The sequence below is a fragment of the Artibeus jamaicensis genome, unplaced genomic scaffold (genome assembly GCF_021234435.1).
Source record: "Artibeus jamaicensis isolate MK-2021 breed Jamaican fruit bat unplaced genomic scaffold, CSHL_Jam_final contig_924, whole genome shotgun sequence".
NCBI lineage: Eukaryota > Metazoa > Chordata > Mammalia > Chiroptera > Phyllostomidae > Artibeus > Artibeus jamaicensis.
In genome coordinates, this window is record NW_026522015.1 from 1,212,058 (window position 1) to 1,236,266 (window position 24,209).

At 36.5% G+C, this 24,209-nt stretch overlaps 1 gene segment (V, D, J or C); it reads right to left on the reverse strand.

Annotated features, from left to right (window-relative positions):
- Positions 1–7,293: 7,293 nt before the first annotated feature.
- The window catches only part of LOC119049476 (T-cell receptor gamma chain C region C10.5-like), a 31,896-nt gene continuing 14,980 nt past the window's right edge, over positions 7,294–24,209 (reverse strand). The window contains 4 exon segments of the C gene segment in view: positions 7,294–7,892; positions 10,001–10,051; positions 11,127–11,201; positions 13,752–14,084. Of these exon segments, the coding sequence occupies positions 7,750–7,892; positions 10,001–10,051; positions 11,127–11,201; positions 13,752–14,084 (602 nt within the window).

A 24,209-nucleotide genomic window follows, 5' to 3' on the forward strand; every position in this document is an offset into this window, starting at 1 on the left:
CTTGTGCCCGATTATGAGTGTAATGCATACTTCTTATAAAAATATGTGAAGAACAAAATAAAAGATTATGGTTCTTCAAACTATTCAGCAGTAACAATGTTTGACAGTTTAATTGGTTTTCTTTCAGTTTTGTGTTTATAACCTATGTAATTGTGGCCATACAGCTTATATTATTTATATTCTGTTTCAAATGTGGGCATGTGAAGAGTCGATCTTTTCCAAAATACCCTGAAATAAATTCTTGTGTCCATACCAATTTCCCTTTAAGTGTTCGTAACACAGCCCATCGTCTGTACACAGACTTTGTTATAAAAACATACAGCAAAGTGTGGTATTTCTCCTTGTAAAACAACTTAAATATTTTTGTGTTCTCTCTTTTTCAAAGTGAAAAACTCTGAGTGAAAATGACTGGAAGGCACAAAGGACTAGAGATGGGGTCTCCCTATGGAAAGCTGAAGTGGTGACCTCCACTGCTGACTGACTGACTGGTGAATAAAGGACCCATTTGTTGTAATACCTCACAGACACTGTACCATATTCACATGCACTTAGTAATCTGCTTGTGGCAGGTGAGATAACGTGATGATCCATCCTATGTGCAGTGGCAGTGAGTCTGATCTGTAATGAAATGTTGCAGAAAGGTCTTATGCTGTATTCCTAGCAACAGACTTCTTAGTATATTATATTAATATCTTTGCTTGAAGTCACAGAATGGAATTATTTTGTGTCATGCTATTTCTTTTGTATTTCTTTTTTAACATGTTACATTTTCTTTGTCTTTTTTAGCTCATGTAAATGCATTCTTTGTACAATTCAAAAAGTGATAAAATCTCATATATAAAAATGACTAATTTTATTTTTTTATTTTTCATTATGTATTTAGCCAATAGTGTTGGAATTACCAAAGGGGGTTATTAAAAATATAAAATGTCACCAGACATTTTGAATTATTTTAGTAATGAAATATTAGTTTTTCCAAGAATTCAAGTTTAGCTCTGGTAGTGCTTAGTTGTGTTTAATTTCATTCAAACCAATTTTTTAAGATTCTATGTGATAGCAGTTATGTCAGTGTACATTTAAAAAAACACCAAATTTTAAATTCTTGTGTAGTTATTTTAATATTGAAGACAGAAGAAAATAAACATGTTTGGCATACTATGTTTTATCATTTCAAGAGAGGTAAAAACACAACTAAATGCAAAAAGAATATTTGTACAGCATATGGAGAAGGTGCTGTGACTGATAGAAAACCAAAGTGATATGCAAAGATTTGTGCTAGAGATTTCTTCAGGATGATGCTCCATGATCAGGTAGACCAGTTAAAGTTGATAGTGACCAAATTGAGACATTAACTGAGAACAATCAAAGTTCTACCATGCAGAAGATAGTACACATACTCAAAATATCCAAATGAATGAAGTTATTGGTGAAAATAAAAAATGTATCCTTTATCTAATAGAAAAATCTAAACAGACTTTTCAGCCAACCCAATAGGGTCTTTCTCTTAGCAGACTGGTTCTGAAGTAGTCTGAGGCATCTTATGTGAAACCACACTATGAAATCACTGAGATTATTTTCCCTTTGTGTTTAATTAATTTGAATCAAAGTAAACAATTATATTGTGAGCTAATTTTGAAAATGTGAAGTATTACCTTAATGCTTCATAGGAAGGCAGCATGTCTATTTGTTTTCTTTCATTTATATGTCATTTAAGGAAAATGCAATTGGGTGTCATGGCAATGGTGCTGGCTTGGGTGGAAACTGGCCATTTGTCAAATCAACTCCATCTGTGCTTGTTCTAAGAAACAGGTGAATGACAGAAATTCCTCCAGAGCTCACAGAGGGTTTAGAGACTAACCAGGAAGAGCTTCCTATGGTGGAGAAATGGCGAGGAAAAGCTCCAGGGTCTGGCCTTGGGACGAAAACCTCAGGAACTCAATGGTATTATCACAGCAAGAATGCTTTGTCTTGGAAGTGGACTCACATACACACCAAGCACTCAGATGATGCCTAAGCCAATGTCATTTTATTAGCTTAGCCTGAGGAAGATCTCTCACTCAAACACTCTGGGCTAAAGTGGTGGGATAAGGCTAATCATCATAAAAAGCCAAGGTTCCAAGAGTGGCCTCTCAGAGCACAGACAAAGAAGAATGAAGTATCTGACATGAATATGTCATTAAGTCAGAGTATGAAAGTCTGAAGCCTTGATCTGCATAATAGTGCTATTCTTCCCCCAGGACTACACAGATTGAATCCAGGGCCTAGGTACTCACTCCATATTATTCCAGGGTGGGATATGGGTGGGAGTATTTGGCCTCTATGTTCACATTGCTGAACAGCCCTCTTCTACTTGACCCCAATCACACTTTTTTCGGATGTTCATATCCTCTATTAAGCTTTGCTCAGGTTGACGTTGAAGTCTTTTTGTCCCTTTAGAGGGACTTACATGATTCAGTATATAGCATTCAGTGACACAGTTGAAATTAGGGCCTTGCTGTCTTCGTGTTCCTGTGAAGGAAAAAGCTCATCCATGTTGCCCACATCTATAATCTGTCTGTGCCATGAAGTTCACAGCCATGGGTCTTGAGTCACCCTGTGTACACTGAGAAAATGCAACTCAAGGCACAAGCCTCAGTGTATTAAATTCTATAGAAAAGCAGAGATATTTGGTGTAATGTTCAGGATTAGCTTAGTGCTCTCTGCTCTTTCCTGCCAACCAGGTAGGTTCATGTTGGACTGATGGTGCAGCATCTGATCAGTCCCGGGCATGAGATTTTCACCTCACATAGTAGCTAACTGGAGCCAACTTTGCATATAAAAAGTGGGGAGCCCAGGCTGGGTAGCTCAGTTGCTTGGGCCATTGTTCCTGAATACCAAAAGTTTGCAGGTTTGAGTCCAATACCAGTTCAGGGCACATTTGGGAGGAAAGAGGTGGATGTTTCTCTCACATCATTGTCTCTCTCTCTTTCTCGCTCTCTAAAATCAATAAACATACCTTCAGGTGAGGATTAAAAAAGTGGGGAACCCCTACTCACAGTCTAAGAATATGTCTGTAAATAACCACCTGCATGTGTGTGTAAATGGATATTTTCTATGTAAAGAAAATATTACATTACTGGTGGTCTCTGAAATATGAGTAAAGTTGGTTGTGGTTTAACTGCCCTTTTTTTTATCTTATAACAGCCAAACCACTGCTTGCACAGGCCTATCTAGTAGGCGCTGGTTTGACTTTGAGCATTTTCCACGAATCAACCACATTTGCCAGAGCACATCAACAAAAGAACTTGAGAAACTAAAGCACCATCAGCCACAGCAGCGCCCTCCCACCGGCCACTCTTGTCACCTCTACCACCTTTGCTCTCCCTCCCTTACTGTCTATTTCAGGGCAGCCCAGGTTGAACTGAGGAAGGAAGTTGCTAAGAAGTTTGGTGGGACAGAAAATGCTGCCTCATAGTGCTCAACTGTGAAATTGGCCGCACAAAGTGTTCAATGATTTTCAAGTGTCCTCTATGCTCTTACCTTTCCTAATGCAGAAATAGCTTCCACTAAGTCAGAAGTTTTCAACCTTTTTCATCTCATGGAACACATAAACTATTAAAGTTAAGTGGGACCCCCCAAATATTATTTTACTGATATGATAAAAATAGGTATAATTTTGATTGATTTATAAAAATAATAATAGTAATTTCCTACTCTTTTTGCTCAAAGTGATTTTTTAAATTTATTTATCTTTAGAGGGGAAGGGAAGGAGAGAGGGAAGGAAACATCAATGTATGGTTGCCTTCCATGCATCCCCTGCTGGGAACTGGCCTGCAGGGAACCGGCCTGCAACCCCGGTATGTGCCCTGACTGGGAATTGAACTGCTATTGTCTGGTTCGCAGGCCCGCACTCAATCCACTGAGCTACACCAGCCAGGGCTTCAAAGTAATTTTTTTAAAAATTAGAGGCCTATACTTATAAGATGGGGATTTCTGGCACCACAACTTAACTAATCAGATGCAACATTATTATGCGATATGACCAGTAAGTTGCAAGTCTACTATCTGAGCTATGTATTTATGGTCCAAGACAGGGCATTCACACCAGAGTGCTGTTTTTCTATTGGCAGTTTATTTTTTTATTGACAATCTAATGCTAAAGAGTTCAGCGCCCCTGACTAAATAGTTAGGTGTTGCATGTTTTATAAATTCTTATGGCACACCACTTGAAATTGTTGCTTTACAAAGAAGGCCAAGTAATTGGCCTTAATGGGTCTGACCAAATTAATGAGAACCAAGTAATAGATCGAAGTAAATTTAGTCTTTCTTGTGTCTGTTTTGTTTTTTAATGAGAACCTCTATTTCATTTCCAAAAGAACCTGACTCACAGAACCTGAAGCCAATTGCAAACAAATAAAATCTTCCAATCTTTAAATGAGACCTTGTTTTAACTCAAGTATATCAAAGTTTTTACTTTCAAAAGGTTCATTAGAGAAAATAGAAAAATATACAATTACTTATTTTTTCACAGTTACCATACATTGAACATTTCTTTTCGAGCCTTTGTTTGTGCCTATGGTTTAATAAGGTATTCTCATTCACCAGATAACTATGCAGCTAAATTTTCATATACACTGACATAAGAGCTCTAGTATGTGTAAGTAAAAGGAGTAGTGTAGAATAATGTATATTTTTTACTACTGTAGAATAATGTAGAATAACGTATAGTCTATAATAATGTACTAAGGGGAGAAATTAGAATATGGAGACACATGCACACGTATTTATATATGTACATTCATAGATGCATAATAAAATCTAGAAGGATGCCAGAGAAACAGAAACAAAAGTGTGACCTTTAAGAGGTTGGGGAGTTAGCAGCAGAGGCTGGAGCAGAATTTCTTAATGCATTTTTAGAGTGTTTTAGTTTTGGAGGCATGTAAAAGTATTATCAAACAATTTTAGTAGGGTTCTTCTATGCACATTAATTTTCAACAACACTTCCTGATTGATATTTCATTTATTTAAGCAATCTACATGTTTTGAAGATGCATAGTAATTTGTCATATGACATTCTTTTGTTTATTCTTTTAGTTTCTTATTGGGCCGTTGGGTTAACTTGGGGCTGCTGTAAGTAGTGTAACAGTAAATGAACATCCTCACATGTAAGTCAGTCCATGCCGTCCGTTTCTTTGGAAATTCATGGGCCGATGGTTAGAACACTTTCCAGGTTGCAGCACCTTCCCCTGTGGGATGGGCCCTGTGATGCCTCCTGGTTGCCTGAGAGTGGAGACAGTGACACCAGAGCTCAGGAGCTTTCAGTCATTTAATGGCCTCAAGCCCCACTACACATTAGAATTACTGAAGGAGGCTGTTTAAAGTCTGATGCCTGGCCTGTGAGAAAGTCTGCACCTGAATGATTTTTAAAGGCTCCAAGAAGAGAGCCATTGGTACAATAGGTAAAATAGCAGAATTAAATCAGATGGCCCTGGAATCGTTTGGACCTCAGCACTATCCTGTGATTGGCCTTGGGCATATTTCTTAGCCTCTCCTGTCTTCCCATCAGTGAAAGGAGTGTGATACCTGCACTGTGGTACAGTGAGAGCATTCGACACAGAGCATGCACACTGCCTGGCAGAATTCTTGGTGTTCACTATGTTTCAGGTACTGGCTGTTATTCAAACAAAACAAAAAAGAGCAAACAAAAACAGCCTGAGAGAGCCTGGCAGACACCATGCATTTACCCAAGTGAGTAAATGAAAGTGTTGGGTTTTAAGGTATTTGGCTGAATTGTATCATGTTGATATAGTATTTCTGGCTATTTTATATTACTCAGAATTTCTAATTAGCAATTATATAGGACTTAATTAAAGGGAAAATAAAATATTACATAATTGTAGCCTGCTTAATTGAGAGAAAGCCATCAAAAAATCTGAGTTTATGAAGAAAGGAATCCTAAAACATCGGGGAGAATCCATAATTGGAAAAAAGACTGAGAATTGTTACCATAAAGTTTATTTTTTCTATGTTTGAGAAATGTGTGGAGTATACTAGCTCTATAAAGATTAGAGACATAAGTGCTTTAATTTGGTATTGTACAATTTTTGCCCAATTTTTCCATCACATACTTGTAGATGCAGCCAGTTGTTCTGATAGTTCTTTTATCCACCCAAGTGGATTGGACTTTAATGATAGATGTGTGATTGGTGGGTGGGAGGCCAGCATTTAAAAATCTTCCCAAGATGAAAAAATTGTGTGGCAGGTTGGTCTAGAACCCTCTAATTCTTTGAACAGGATAAGAGTAAGGAGAGAAAGTGTATACAGGTGAAGGGGAAGTTCTCTTCATTAGCTTTTAGCCAAATAAGGAAGGAAATTTTCAGATCTAAAATGCCTAAAAGAACCTGCTTCTACTCCAGTAGCAAGTAATGTAGAAGTTAAGAGTGGCAGTCCTATAACCAGATTGTTTGGTTTCAAATACCAGGTCTACTTGTTATTAGCTGTCTTAACTATGGGGATATTCTTTATGCTTCCTTTGCCTCAGTTTCCCCATCTGTGGAACAGACATAATTGTACTTGTTTCATGAGGTTCTTGTGAGAAACAGGTAAGCACGTGCTTAGAGCAGTACCGGTAAGCGCTATACAAGTGTTTCCTATTATTACTTCATTAGGATGTTAAGCATTTTATTTCTAAAATAGAGCAATTAACAGCAGCTGTTGATGACTTGCATGTACCAAACATTATTAACTACTTCACACAATTCCAGAACAGCAGACACTGTGACTTCATTTTCCACATGAGAAAATTATGGCCCATAGAGTTCAGATAGTTTTCCTGAGGTTACATGGATACCAATACTAGACCCAGGATTCAAATCCAGGCACTTAGGGTTTGGAGGGGAGGGGCCAACCCTCCACCGCACTGCCTCTCCAGTGTCAGAGCAGTTCTCCTGGGTCATTGTGAGGCTCAGGAAACCTGAAGCTTGTGAAACGCTGCTATAGATCTGAACACAGAGTGCCAGTCATGGTAGATGTTACACTGTCACCACTGGAATTTCCCAAACCAGTGAGTATGAGTATGAATATGGTGACCTTTGACAGAGAAGTAACCTGGCCACCTTCCTTTGGCTCTGGCCCCCCTTTGGACCCATGCCCCATAGAAAGGATTATAACTATAGTCCCAGGGAAGGAAACACAAGGGTAGTATTGACCATGATGACATTGCTGAATCTGATAGCTCATTTGCCATGTTCTCTTTTATCTTGGACTTTCAATTTGATGTGTCTAATTAAAGTAAAGGAACAAAATGACTTTTGATTTTTAAAAAAATTTATTGTGACTATTATAAAAAACAAAATGCAGAATACAAGTAACCGAGATATCAGTTTCAGGGTATGTGAAATGAAAAGTTTTGAGGCAGTTCTCTAAATAAAGAGCACTAAGGAATGGGACTAGGAGCTGCATGCTGTCTATATTTCGAAGGTATGATTATGTGGGTTTGCTAGAGGAGCAAAGATTGATTAAGATAATGGGAAGAGTGGTGTTAAAGGGCACCCTTGGGCCCTATACCTGAGATATGGCCAAATTGGCTATTGTTACAGAGAGAAATTGTCTTTGCCCAGTGGTTTGAAAACCACTATGTAATAATGACATGATAGAAAAATGCATGTGAATTTAAATAATGCAAACCCAAAAAGGAAGTTTAGCTAGATCATCAGTGGACACATGCACGGAAGAAATGCAGAAAAATTGATCCTTTTGTGCCATCATGTGTTATGCACTCTTTCCACGGCCACAGACTGCTGTTCTCCTAAATAGACAGAAGGAAATGATGGCAAAGTAGACCAGGCTCTTGAGGAGGAGGAGGAGATAGGTGTAGTAGGCGGAGGTATTGGTGAGCTGCAACTGCAGTAAATCTAGGAGAAATAATTTAATTAGTTTCATCTGTTCTTTTGAAAGGATAGGAGACATTAATGGGAGGGGCTGTAATCATTTAGTTTATGATCTACATTGAGGTGACACCTCCACACCACCAAACCCCAGAATAAACAAACATCCACCACCACCACCAACAAGACAACCTAGAATGGAACTTGCAGGTCAGATCACTAGGAACACTCCAAATACTAAAAACTAAGATCGTGTTTTTAATGAAACAGTACACAGAGGAGAAAGTATTTGTAGTAAATAACTTTTACCATTTCTTTACCCCTACAGTGCCCCCTATAATTAAAGTTAATGTTCTTCATTAACCACTAACCAATTCCAAACATTCTGAGAGCTTTATGAAACTTTAATTTTACATAATTTTTCTAGTAACCTATGAAATTATCATTTAGTTCCCATTTTACAAATAAAATGAGGGTGGGAGAGAACAAATTTGCATTTAGTAAGTACCAGAATCCAAATTTCAATCTCAGCAACATGACTTCACAGAACACATTTTTAGTCCCTCTGTAATTGTGTATCTCCAAGTGCAATGAATAAAACACTGACATCAAAGGGATAAGGGTTAATATAAAATTGGGTTGCTGATTTAGAAGCATCTGAGTCATTGCATGTGCAGGCAATATGATTCCTACTAAGGGTACACATGAACACATGGTGGTGGTCACAGCAGGTGGCTGCAGGTTTTAGCAGAGGACATTATGTTAACAGGAAGAAAGTGGTTCATCCAAATGCTCTGAAGTTTCTCTCACCTGTCTTTCCTCAATGTCCTTCATTATAGCTATAATACTATAAGCTAATTGCACTTAATATCTTTTAAGTTTTGCAAGAAATATGTGATGTCAAGAAATAACTGACAATGGTGTGCTGGGCCCAAATGCTACTCAATAAACCACAAGGCCAAGTCTTTTATGTGAAAATTTTCTTATAACAAACTTTATCTCCATAGTGTTGACACTCCAGAATCATTAGTACTTGGTGTGGAAAGGGACCTCAAGAAGTCACGTGCTCATAACCCCTTTGTGTTGGTCAGGTAAGGTGTTAGCTGAGGTCCACAGCCCCCTTTATATTTGAAATGAAGGAGAGCTCTGCAGAGCTAGTATCAATGCTTCTAGGGGCTTTCTTTGTACACATGCAGGAAGAAAAGATCAGAAATTTGTACATATTCTATGCCAGCTAAATGAGATAGCCTATGCTGGACATTCCACATATGTAACCTTATCTCCACAATAACTGGGTTTGGTCTAATCATTCCTGGTTGGCAGGTGAGGAAAGTATTTCAGAAAATGTAAATACCTATATTGATACCACTTGTAATGGAAACAACTGAGGTTAAATCCTAGTCTGTAGTACTAGGAAGACAGACACTACCCTTACCCCTCATCCCTGCCATGTATCCATTGTGTCTCGGGGTCTTGGCTTCAGGCTTTCTTGCTCTATGACTTGACTCTCAGAGGAACAATAGAGAACTAAGTGTATATTCTTGATTTCAATGGCCTGGGTTAAAACCCAAGATCTAGCTGCTTGGTTTGGTGTAAGGGACATCATTTGATCTTATTGCTCTGTGTGAAAAGGAAGAAATAGATTGTGCACTTCACAGGAGTATTATAAGAATTCAAGATGTTAGTTCAGGTTATTAACTACAACAATGGACAAAAGACAAAAAAAATGAAGAAGCAAGTTGATATCACATGTTCCCCAGTCATTAGAAACAAAAGTCATACAAATGAATAAAGTCAGTGTTGAAATAATCCTGAGCATATAATAGCACCCTCTAATTCACTGTCATCTCATGCCAAAAGCCAGCATTTGCTGTGTTAAGATGACTACTAGGAAAGGATGGATTGGATTAAAATAGCACTCAGTGTATCCTGCAAAATCTAAAATCTATTCTGATTTTTCTTTTTCTTTTTTAAAAATTATTTTATTGCTGTTCAATTAAAGTTCTTTGCATTTTTCCCTTACCACTCCCCATCCACCCCAGGCAAACTCTGCAAGAGAAGTTCAAAACTTACATTGATCAGGAGGGAAAAATGTGATAGCATTACATAAAGGCAAATATATGCAGGAAACTTACCACTTTTATCTTTCAGACAATCACCTGTTGTAGAATTAATGCTGGCAACCTCTATAAGAAATGAGAGCAACTATTAATGAATCATTTATAATTGTTTCTTGACAACATGTGTCTGTGTGTAGATAGACAGACACATGATAGATGATAGATAGATGATAGATAGATAGATAGATAGATGATAGATAGATAGATAGATGATAGATAGATAGATAAAATATGCTCACAGGGAAGAGAGAACCATTAAAAATATGCCCCCACAATTCCAGGAATAGATGCCCAGACTCCATACAATTCAGTAAATTGAATTCATATATTGTGTTTCTGTACATGATGATGCTGCTCATGAAGGACACATCTTTTCTGTTTAACCAAAACTGGAGCATATTATACAAGACTATACTATACAAGACTACTGTCTTCCCTGCATTCATTGCTCCTAGCACAGTGCCCACTGCAAAGTAGCTGTTCAATGCATATAACACTTATTAAATGGAAAAAATAAACAGAAAAAGGAGCTGCTCTATGGTTTTCAGTGAACACTGCTGACATGAGCAGTTGCTACAAAGACAAATTCCTTTAACTGTAGAATCCACAACAGAATCTTATAGGTTTGAACGAGTCTGTTGTAGACAAATTTCCCATCTAAGCCATGACTTTTCCATTCACTCATAAGCCCTATGGCTCCAGCTCTTGCACATAATTTTCTGGAGTTGTGGTTTTAGCAGCTGTGACAATACTATTAAAGAAGCTAACATCTATTGAGTGATTATTATTTTGTGGCATAGTGTACATTAAATGCTTCAGATGTCTTATCTTACTGAATCTCCCAGTAACACTGAAGTGAGTTGTATTTTGGAGGATCCATGCAACAGATGAGAAAATGAGGTGCAGAGAGTAGTAGTAACTTGCTGAGAGTCATACCAGTGATGGCGGAGCCAGCATTCAAAGGATTATTGTGGGAGAGTAAATGGAAGAGAACCTGTGGAAACTACTCTGTACAGTAATCCATAGAACAGTATTTTTTTAACATGACATATTTTTTCTGATACATTATACTTCTGGAGGCCAGAAGCCCAAAATCAGTTTCACTGGGCTGGAGGCTCCAGAACAGAATCTTTTTTCTTACCTTTTTCATACTCTAGACTTTTATTTTTTGCCTTCTTTGGCTCATGGTCCTGCATTCTCACAGCTTCTATCACACCTAAAGAGAGACAACATCATTCCACCTTGTCAGGCACTGAAAAAATCGTCTCTTTCCGATTCCTTAATTAGGCTTACCAAATGACCTTTACGTTAGAGGAGCTCAACATTTCACTGCAATTCTTTCCAGAAATATGAAGATAAACCAAGCCACATTTAGTTGTATTTATCTACAATGTTATAAAAAGGCAAATTTACATAAAACAATGAAATTTCTTTAAAAGTCCATTGACCATTGGATGGAGGAAAACAGTGGCAGTGGCTGCGTTGGTTTATCATTTTTCTACGAGATATGTTTCTCACCGTATGAGTACGGTTCTGGTATGTGATTCTATGCACTCAATGGGATCTTTTCTTGGTGTGAACTAAAGTAAAGGTGTAACGTATAGACTTTGGGATAAATCGCAAAATTGAAAATGTAATTATGCTAATATATTAAAATATCCTCAAGAATTCATATTACTATGTTAAAAGTCTGTTTATTTTCTTTATAGTGATTTTATTCAATAAGAGACAAATAAAAATCTCTTATTACCATGTATTGATTGAGGTAAAACTAGTAAAGTAACAACTTTTCATAATACAATCTGCATGTGTTCTAATTCTTTTTCCTAATTTGATTGAAAACTTAGACCACATTAGTTTTATCTCTCTTTGAAACCACACCTTTGATTTGTGCTACCATGTTATATTTTTAGCTTTTATTAAAAACAAATGAAAACAAATAACAAACAAAAGACTTCCAAGAAACAACATTAGAAATTTGCCGTAGAATGACATTAACAAAATGCCCTCATTCACTTTGTTGCTGTGAGAAGCCCACGGGTACATTTGTCACGGAAATTCAGTGCCAAGTAAAACATCTTGTATGAGACCATCTCTCCTATATGCTAGTCACCCCTGATCACTAGAAAAATGAAAACATACTAGGACAGTTAGGCCCTGTGATTATATTAAACTTGTGCTCTGCATATTGCTTTCTCTCTGCTTTTTAACCATAGAAATAGGGATAAATTAGAGCTGTTCAGGCAATCTTTTGTTTTACAAAAATGTAAAAAAATACCGGTATATGAATAAATACATCCATGTTGTATTTCTAAAAGCAAGCATTTTCACTGACATGATTTCATTTGCTCTTTAGCACAGCCCCAGGAGAAAGCCCAGGCCAGGGTTCAAACCTGATTTCATCACTGGGGAAACTCAGGACTGAGAAGGAAAAGCTTACTTCCGAAATTCTGACTCATACACAGCAAAGATCTTAGCACACCTTGTTATGGGCTTGTTCCCTACTGCTTAAAAGGCCTTGTTAACCACGGGGAACAGCACCAACTGATTCCTTCTTATGGGCACTCTGGGGCCTTTGGTCTGATTTGTTAACACTCAGGACTTTAAGTTCTGAGTCTAGGGAGTTCCCAGACCACTGCTGGGGCTAGAGCACATTCAGCATTCTGCCCACAATGTCTAAATATGTACGGAATCTGAGTCAAAGGCCCTCCTTTGAGACAACATGCCTGAACCTCGAGTGGCCCTGAATGTTTAGGGAAAGAGGATATTCTCTTCACTGTGTGCACCTTCTCGGGGCAGCAGTTCATCCTAGTGTGTTCGTCCACAGGCTTCCTGGCCTGACTCCCGCCACTACTGCATTGCCTGTGTGTTTCCCATGGCAAGATACACGTGCGCATTATGCAGGATGGAAATCTGTTTCTACACGTCAGCATCACCCAATCTTTAATTAGGAAATTTACCTACAGTGGTACATGAAATACAAATCTGAAAAACCTAGGAGCAGAAAAACACTGCAGGGCTAAATCATTCCGTTTTCATTGAATCTTGATCTAGTTCCCTCCGAAGGATACCACCTGTTGCCTAACAATTCATTGATTATCCTTTGAGTATAGCAGCACTAGAGTGATTGTGACTTTGTGGCTTAGGAGAAAATTCCTGAAAGATATGTAATTCTTCTTATTTTCTGGTCAAGTAAGATAATCAAAAGTGGAATCTGCCCTAGCTGGTGTGGCTCAGTGGATTGAGTGCCAGCCTGCAAACTGAAGGGTCACTGGTTCTATTCCCATTCAGGGCACATGCCTGGATTGCGGGCCAAGTCCCCAGCAGGAAGCTTACCAGAGGCAATTATACAGCGATTTTTCTCTTTCTTTCTCCCTTCCTTCCCCTCTCTAAAAATAAATAAATAATTTTTTAAAGTCAAATCTTTTTTTGAGCATTTATTGTGTGATAAATTGCTAGGTACTTTCATGTATGACGCTTCATTTAAACCACACAGCAACCATAAAAATCATCATGTGACTTTAATATTTGGATAATAAATCTGAGGCTGAGAGGAGTAAAATTACTTAATTCCTTACCTTTTAATGTTCCACAGCATATACTATTTTAATTCTGTGGGAAAATAGCAGGATATTTTGCTACTATTAATTGTAGCAACATTTAAGAAAGATTTATATATCCTTCTTTTATTAATACCTGACAGACACTTGGGGCAGTCACTCTGGGAACAGAAGTGTTCTGGGAGGTGATATGTGTATACACATACCTTTATTTATTGAAGGAAAAAGAATCTCTTGATCAATTCTTCTTTTATTATACTCCTGTTTGATGATGCATTTGTGTTCTTTATCCATTGACTTTGCAGTCACGGTCAGCCAGCTGAATTTCATGTACGTGTCCTTAGTCTTCATGGTATTTCCCTGCTGGGATGCCAGAATTGCATTGCCGTTCTTTTCCTTCCAATATACCTTAATAACATCGGGGAAAAACTTCTCAAGGAGACAAAGATATGTCCCAGCCTTATGAAGGTTTATTTCTTCAATTGAAGGAAGAAAAATTGTGGGCTTAGGAGCAGTATCTGATGAATCAAGGCTTCTCTCTGTAAGGTGAAATGGAACAGTAATTAAGAATTAGAGAAACACAGGATTGTGTGTTGTGAAACAACCTGGTGTATAGTAAAAGGAAGAAAAGCTGCCATTGAATTAGTGCTTATAATGGCTTTTTATCCATGATATATTGTGATGTATTGATTATTGTTCTTATTTTCAGAGGGGAAAAGAAGTTCAAGAGATTATGTAACTCCCCCAAACCCATAGCTATTAAATAGCACAGCCTGAATTACATCTTGAACTTTGTTCTTTTTGTACATGCTAAAATGGGGTATGACTTTTTTTGAAAACATGAAATAGCATGGCATAGTTTATTAAGTTTATAAATATCAGTACCTGTAATAAAATATAAAATACAGATCCTCCCTTTTCAAACATGAAGTCTCAGAATGCTTCCTTCACCCTTTGGTTTCGAATCCACGCAATGCACTCACATTACGCTGTGGATTTAGCACCGAGACAAAACCCTGAACACTTGCTGGGGAAGGGGGAGCGCTGTGGGAATACCAAAGCATTACATTATAGAAAGTAAATGTTGAAGCAAAAATACTTTCTGAATATATACTGTACATCATGTAAACAAACATTCATAATAAGGATCAACACAGGCCAAAATATTGTTTTTTTTTAAGAAATTAGAATCTTATTTCTTTTAAATCCCACACATTGAAGATGCTTCTAGTTAAGAATGGAGCCTTTTCCTATATTTGCTAATGTGCTTAAATACCTTGGAAAAAGTAATTATTACATTCATTTGCTAGTGGTTTGTCCTCTTAGTTGGTTGGCTGTTGCAAACAATGAATACAGAACTTTTCAGCCCCTGTTGTTCATTTAAAACTAGCTAATATATAATTAATTCATCTTTATCAGTCCATATTAGTAATATAACTGCTCCAACATTTGTGATCTTGTTTGTTTTTAATCTCTTTCATCCTATCATAGTTGAAGAATAGATAGCTGGAATAGGGGAAAAGACCAGGAAGTACCTTAGATAATCTCTCTTCAGATGAGAATCTAGTTGCTTCCAAAGCGCAAAACAGAGCAAAGCAAAACATAAAACAGATACGGACAGCAATATGGCAATTGCTACAGAAAAAGAGGGTGGAAGGAAGTAGAAGAGGGAGGATGAATGGTGATGGGAGGAGACTTGAGTTTGGGTGGTGAACACACAATACAATATACAGGTGGTGTGTTATAGAATTGTGCACTTGGGGGGAATAGTAGGGGGAAATGGAGACAACTGTATCTGAACAATAAAAAATGTGGGGAAAATTAAAAAATAAAATTGTACAGTTGAAACCTATATATTTTTATTAACCGATGCCATCTCAATATGTTCAACAAAAACAAAAAGTACTTATCTCTCCCCATAAATTTTGTAACTTAAGTTGTCTTTGGCCACACATTCTCATGTTTTGCAACTCTGTAGAAACTCATTCTCTATTCAACTGATTCCTGAATGTAACAAATTATCTTTTAAAAAATTTTTCTAAACAATGCACAGTCACTTGTTTTGATAGGAATCTACTTCCACTTGTAATGAATTTATCAAGGTATTCTTTTGGCTTTGCATATGGACCCATGCCCAGTTTTGAAGTAATATAGTTCTCCTAGTTGATTTCTAATTTTATATAACATCTTTTTTTAAAGAATGACTTTAAAAAAAGAGTTTATTTATTTATCTTTAGAGGGGAAAGGAAGGAGATAGGAAGAGAAATATCAATGTATGGTTGCCTCTCGTGTGTCCCCTGCTGGGAAATGGCCTGCAACCCAGGCATGTGCCCTGACTGGGAATGGAACCTCAATACTCTGGTTCGCAGGCCTGCGCTCAATGCACTGAGCTACACCAGCCAGGGTAATTTTATATATCTTAATTCACATCTGAACCACTCCATATTTTTAGGGCACCTCCAAATTATTTATGATGCTTTGTATTTAGAAGCAAAAGAGTAACACTTCCAGAACTTCTATTAACATTTTTAAAATATTTTATTTCCTTTTTTGTTACTTTTAGAGAGAGGCAAAGAGAAGGAGAAAGAGATGAAGAGAAACATCAATGTGTGGTTGCCTCTCATATGGCCCCCACTGGGGACCTGGTCCACAACTCAGGCATGTGCCCTGACTGGGAATCGAACCGTGACCCTTTTGTTTCCAGCCCATGCTCAACCCACTGAGCTACACCAGCCAGGGCTTTATTAACATTTTTATTGATTATTTTCAGAAATACATATTAATGTAGCAAGTAAATGCCCTTAAAATGTTTTTATTTCACTTTAGAAAAGGTTCACCTAAAGCCTATTTTATTTTTTTAAGTTTATTTGAAGTTTTAGCATGACTATTATACCATATTTTAAATATACCATATTTTGGCCCTGAATGTCTTCCATAAAATTTCTATGTCCCCTGTAAGGCTACTGAACTATTTTAAAAGTCCATCATCTTCTTTGTTTTCATCTGCTGAATAAAATATATACATAATTGGAGTAATGTTAAAAGCTATATTTCTAAAGATTTTTTGGTAGATCTAATGTCAAAATATGTAACAAAACATGATGTATTTAAAAAGACATCCCACATAAATGCTGAAATGTTAATTGATTATGTATTTATTAAACACCAATGATTGATATTATAAATGTTAAAGCCCTTTCCTATTTGCTTCCTAATGAAACACCGATTTCTTCGTCTATTCTATTTGGGCTAGCTTGGAGTTACTTTAGTAATTCTGTGGGCTATTTTATAAGAAAAATGTTAGATACCCTCATTTGAGAACAAAAGGAAAAAATATTGAGTATTTCTACCTGTGGAAGAGAGCTTCTGATTTTCACACTAAACCAATGAGCAACCATTTTGAGAGGTATTTTTATTTGGGACCTGTTATAAACATAATTGAGCTATATAGGGCTTATTTTAATTGTATACATCTTTCTTTTAGTGCCATAGTATTTTTTCTTATAATAGTAAGGCAATGTATATTTCTCCAACTACATACTTTGTCTTTACTTAAAAAATATGTTATATCAAGTAATATTACACTAATTTTTCAATTGCACATTATATAGACATAATTTTAATCTCTAGTCAATATATTAAATAATGTAAATTTATCTAAAAACCTCTCCATAGCAATATTTCTGATTTACTATACTAAAGTAATCAAAAATCAAATGACAAACTTGAAATTTTTATGTGGTAATATACTATTTTTGTCACATACCCTTTTGTCAACTACCCTTTTCCTTAGCTAGATTTTTCAAGATAAAATGAATCTTGAACTTTCATACCCTTCTCAATGTAAAAGTTAACTGAGTATTAAATAATGTACTTAATTATATATGGTTAGTACCTATATTTTGGGTAATTGCATTATATGTTATTTCTTTTTTTTTTAATTAAATTTATTTATTTTTTTGAATTGATTATGCTGTTACAGTTGTTCTATTCCCCCCTCCATTTCCCTCCACCCTGCCCCCCCAACCCCACCATTACCCCCCTTTAGTTTATGTCCATGTGTCTCAAGTCCTTTAGGTTCTATATTTCCCAAACTATTCTCGCCCCCCCCCATCTATTTTCTATCTACTGTCTATGCTACCTGTTTTCTGTACCTTCTCCCCCCATCTCCTCCTCCCACTCCCCTGTTGCTAACCCTCCTTGAGATCTTCATTTCTATGTTTTCACTCCTGCTCTAGCTGTCCTTTTAGTTTGCTTTCGTTTTAGGTGTGGTTGTTAATAACTGTGGGTTTGTTGTCCTTTCACTGTTCATGTTTCTTTATCTTCTTTTTCTTAGATAAGTCCCTTTAACATTTCATATAATAAGGGCTTGGTGATGATGAACTCCTTGAATTTGGTCTTATCTGAGAAGCACCTTATCTGTCCTTCCGTTCTAAATGAAAGTTTTGCTGGGTAGAGCAATCTTGGTTGTAGGTTTTTAGATTTCATGACTTGGAATATTTCTTTCCAGCCCCTTCTTGCCTGTAAGGTCTCTTTTGAGAAATCTGCTGACATATTGTCAAAGTTTCTTAATGTGAAAATCTTTTTCATGATCCAAAAAATTGAAACCATCTTAAAAAATCAATTAGCTTTACAATGCATTTATATAAAATCTTTAGCATAATCAAATAATCCATCTGTATTAAATGGCCTCAGTTCCTTGTATCTATTCAGATGCATCAATATGAGAAGCATATAATTTTACCAATCTTTATATAAATGTCAACTACATTTTCAATAGAAAGTATAATATTTCAAACCTACATATTGATATCATGTTATCTATTTTTCTTGTCATTTTTCTTTTATTGAATAAGTAGTTATATTTATTTTATTTTTAAAGGTGAACTACAAACTTATGACATCTCTAACTATATTTGTACTTTATGTATGAACCATTTTCTTTCTGAATATAAGTTTTTTTAAAATATGAGAATGAAGTCAAACCTTATTGGTTATGAAATTAAGGGCCAATATATGTTGGTGTTAGAAATAATTTTGATTAAAATGAAGGATTAAGATTTAAAGTACAGATGCCATCAATAAAATCATAAACAAAGACATATTAATTTTATTTTTCTTGCCTGTGAGGGAAAAGTGGCGGTAAAACTAAACCAATACCTCCAGACTCATTTCTTCATGAGTAGTTAGAAGTACAAATGAGTTCTCAAGACTTTCTGCTCTGTAAATATTATTGGCTACAAACAACTCTTCATCTTCATACTGGACACAATTCTTCTTTATATTTGAATTGGGGGAACACCTATTCAGCACCTACTATATGTTAGACTATGTGCAAGTACTTCATTCACGCCATCTCGGTCGATTCTCATACAACCCCTCTGGATGCATATTTATCCTATTTTATGAATTACAAACCTGAGGCAAGAGAATAACCATGCAAGTTCACGTAAGCAGTAAGCGGTGGAGCCAGAGCTCCATATGATCCTGACTCCAAAGCCCAGGCTCTTTCACAACATCATTCCACCATCAGAAATGGAAATGTGTCAACTCACAAAAGTCACCCATAGTAATAAACTTAGTCCTTGGGCCAAACACTTCCATGATAATCATATACATTATACATGAGCACTGTGTACAAGACCAGGTGTACAAAAAAGCTGAATCCGGCTATGATAAATGCACAAAGTTGTCTGTGTGCCTGTTAGGATTTGTTTTACAATTTCTCCTACCATTTCTACATCTAATCCCCATTAATTCCTGTTTTACCTAAATATTCTGTTATTCCAATTTAACTGTTTCTTGCCTTCCCTCTACTACCTTGAAAAGACACATGAAAAAATGCTCAATATCACTAGCTATTAGAGAGATGAAAATTAAAACCACAATGAGATATCACTTTACACCAGTCAGAATGGACATCATAAACACAGCAACAAACAACAAGTGTTGGAGAGGCTGTGGAGAAGAGGGAGCCCTAATTCATTGTTGGTGGGATTGCAGACTGGTACAACCACTGTGGAAAACAGTATGGAGTTTTCTCAGAGAACTAAAAATGGACCTGCCTTTTGACCCAACAATTCCACTGCTGGGATTATATCCTAAGAACCCTGAAACACCAATCCAAAAGAACCTATGCACCCCAATGTTCATAGCACAATTTACAATAGCCAAGAGCTGGAAGCAACCTAGGTGCCCATCAGAAAAATGAATGGATCAAAAATTATGGTACATATACACAATGAAATTCTATGCAGCAGAAAGAAAGAAGGAGATCCTACCCTTTGCAAGAGCATGGATAGAACTGGAAAGTATGCTGAGTGAAATAGGCCAGGTGTTGAAAGACAAATACCATATGATCTCACCTTTAACAGGAAGCTAAACAACAAAACAAACAAGCAAGCAAATAAAAACAAAGACACTGAAATAGAGAACAGGGGGACAGTGACCAGAGGGGAGAGGGGATGGAATTTCAGGGGAAAAAGGAGAAGGATTTACAGGAACTAGAATAGAGGACACATGGACAACAACTAAGGGGGTAGAAATGGAAGGGAGGTGGGGAGCACTGGGTGGGTGGGCTGGGATGGGAGTAAAAGACAGAAAAACTGTACTTGAACAATAATTAAATTAAAAGAAAGAACATTTTTAAAAAGTAAAAAAAAAATTGCATTCTCTGATACTTACCTGTGATAACAAGTTTTGTTCCATCACCAAAGAGTTTTCTACCATATTTCCACAGTGATTTGACTAGTATCAAAAACTTTACTAATTTAGCTTCTTTGAGTTGTTTCAAATTCTAGTGGAACTATGACGGTTTGCAAATCAAGGGATCGGTTTTCTACTTCTGTTTCATTTTTTTAATTTAATTAATTTTTAAGTACAGTTTTCTGTCTATTTCTCCCATCCCAGTCCACCCTGCCCCGTGCTCCCCACCTCCCTCCCATTTCCACCCCCCTTAGTTATTGTCCCTGTGTCCTTTATACTTGTCCCTCTAAATCCCTCCCCTTTTACCCCTTAAATTCCCTCCTCTCTTCCCTCTGGTAGCTGTCTCCCTGTTCTCTATTTCAGTGTCTTTGTTTTTATTTTGTTTGCTTGTTTGTTTTGTTGTCCGGTTCATTTTGCTCATAACAAGTTCTGTGGCTGAGTCAATAAGGTAAATTAACATTAATGGTGCTTTATTTAAATGAAAACAATGATGTGAGTATAAATCCATTAACATCACTACTAGTAAGACCAAAATAAAACAAGATTTGAAAAGCAATTTGAATTAAAATGCTGTGGAAATAAGAGATTATAATACTTATTAACCATTTGATGGTGATGACTTTGTACTCCAACTTGATTTTTTAATCTCATGGAACCAAATTTTGCCCTTACCAGTATTCAGCACTTTTGGGTTGCAGCCATATCTGTAGTAATGCATTCCACTTTGCTCTAATATGTCTGGAATTCTCAAAGCCATCACCATGGGAAGGATGACTTTCACACATTTAATTAGCATACAATCTTTTGTCGTATCTATCTGCATTTCCAGGGTTTAGCCATACCACAGGATCTTGTCTGATTTCCCAAGAAAGTCAAAGGGAACACCAGCTAAAGCCAAAAGATACGCAGTCAGTATATACAGCTGCTTCACTTGTGTTGTCCAAAAAAAATAGCTCTTTCCCCAATTAACAAACAGCACAATCATTTGCATTCCAAGCTTTCACCAGAAATGTTAGCCTTGAACTGATATCTTTCCAGCTGATATTGAAAGTTCAGCTTAAAGCTCCTGGCAGTGGTCCTTCAAGCCAGAATGACAAGAGAAAGGTAGGGTACCTGTCCTCAAATCCTTCTATAGTCACATTAAATATCTAAAACATACCTGCCTGACCATATTTGCTGAGGGTTCCCATCTGTGAATGGCATCAAATGCTATAATGCCCATAGCATTGATGTAGTGTCAGATACAATGGTTTTGATGAAATAAAAAAAATATTTGTGTCATTTGGTAAACTGGATGTTGAAGACAATATTCACTGTACTTCACTTCGCTTTCCTTCTAAAGCATTCATGCATTGAAATTGTTTTCTAATTTTATAGTGGGTAGGAAAACATTTTTCAAAACTTGGGGTGCTTCATTTTATCAATTAATAAATAGTATGTATTCCACTAAAGAATTTCCTACACTTTTTTCTTTATTTCTAAATCACTTCTAGAAAATTGAGATATAATTTACATAACTCTCCTACCTTTGAATGTAAAATTTTAACCTGTGCTTCTTGCTGGATAATTATAGGTCTCCTTTCTTCTGCTTTCTGTAGTGCTTTTGGTCTTCTATTCTTATTTCATGGTCTGACTGCAACTTGGATTTAAATCTCCTCAAACAGACTTTGGAAATAGGCAGCTTGATATATAACCAATAGTTTGTGCATTATAGCTTGTTCTTTTTCTGCCTATGGGGCTAAAAGTTTAATAATATCTATAAGAAAAATGACATGAAAGCTGAGAGATTATGTTTGTAACTCCTAGCTCTGTGATATAGATTAAAAACATGTAGAATTCAGACTGGGGAGATCTGAACAGGTACATGCAAAAAAAAAAGAAACTAGACCATCATTTTACACTATAAACCAGAATAAACTCAAGATGGATAAAAGACTTAAATATAAGTCATGACATCATGAAAATCCTAGGAAAAACAGGAGCAGTAAAGTTTCGGATATCCCATGCAGCAATATTATCAATGATATATCTCCAAGGGCCAGGAAATAAAGCAAAGAATAATCAAATGGGACTACATCAAAGTAAACAACTTCTGCATTGCTGAAGAAAAAATCAGCAGAATGAAAAGGGAGCCAACAACATGGGAAAATGTATTTTCCAATGATACCTTGGACAAGGGTTTAATCTCCAAAATGTATAAAAAACTCATGTGACTCAATGCCAGGAAGACAAACAATCCAATTAAAAAATGGGCAAAGGATAATGACTTTTAGAATGGGCACTTCTCCAAGGAGGACATACGGAGGCCCATTGACTTATGAAAGGATAGTCAACATCACTAGCCAACAGAGAGATTCACATTAAGCCCACAATGAGATGCCACTTCACACGGATCAGAATGGCCATCATTAACAAATTAACAAACAACAAGTGTGGTAAAGTTGTAGAGAAAAGGGAACCCTATTGTACAGCTGGCAGAAATGCAGAGTGGTATAGTCACTGTGGAAAACACTACAGAACTTCCTTAAAAAACTAAAAATGGAACTGCCTTTTTATCCAGTGATTCCACTGCTCTTACTGTATCCTAATAATCCTGAAACACCAATTCAAAAGAACCTCTGCACCTCAATAATCATAGCAGCATTATTTACAATAGCCAAGTGCTGGAACAGCCAAAGTGGCCACCATTAAGTAGGTGGGTCAAAAAGAGTGGTGCATATACACAATGGAGTACTATGCAGCAGAAAGAAAGAAGGAACTTCTACCATTCATGATAATAAGTCAGGTGAAGAAAGACTAATACCATATGATCTCACCTATAAGTGAAACCTAGTGAACAACACAAACAAACAAGCAAAATAGAACCAGAAGCAAGAGAACAAGGAACAGACTGACAGTAACCAGAGGGAAAGTTGAGGAAGATAACAAGGGAAAGAAGGGGAAGGGAGTAGTCAAGGAACTGTATAAAGGACCCATGGACATGGACAATAGGGTTTGGGGATTGACTGTGGAAGCAGGGGGTGGGCAGGGTAGAGGAGAGCAATGGGGGATAATTGGAAAAACTAATAGAAAAAAAGGTAAAAACACTAGTAATAAGCCCCATGTTACTGGATTATAATTGAAGGTATTGTTGTAAACTCATTCTGTATTTATAGAAATAAACATAGATTTAAATGTGAAAAATAATAAAAAGGTTTTGCATAAAAGAAAAAAACAAACAATGTGGCAGATATTAGGTGAGGCTTTTTTCCCCCAGAATTATCCCTCACAAAGCAGGGGCTGCCTTGTATTTCAGTTCTTGTGTAAACTCTCATAGTGAAAGATGCTCTCCCTATACACTGCTTTGATCAAAAAAAATAAGACACAAAATGTCAAAGTAAAATAAATTATTTCAATTTATTGTAAAATCTCAGTTAATACTAACTTTAGAGCTAGCACTGATACTAGACAATAAAGACATTTAAAATGGATTAATCCTAAAACAACTTCTTTCTAGATTCCAATTCTCACTGATAGAGCAATGAATTGCTACAGAATGTAAATTCCTTTTTTTTTTTTTACTTATTACTTTTACAGTTTCCAAGGCATTTACTATACGTGCTATGCTGCTTATCAGAGACTCCTCTTTGGTTTGGTATTTCTTCAGCTGTCTCATCACGAGGGTAAAGGCAGTGCTGAGTTATGCAATTTAATCAGTAACACCATTTAAGTACAACTGATTTAGTTCTTTTACCAGCAACAGTATTTTTAGCAAACTTGGTGCCAGTTTAGAAACAAAATTGAATGGAATGGTGTCAAAATATTTTGTCATTTTATAGAAATACCCTAAGAATTATAATTAAAGTATTTAATAAATTTACATTTAACATGACTTACTTGATCTTTTTGGGAGGAGAGAGGGGTGGCATATTTAGAAGCAGAAGCATTGTTTTCACACAAGAGTAGTAATTTAAAATATG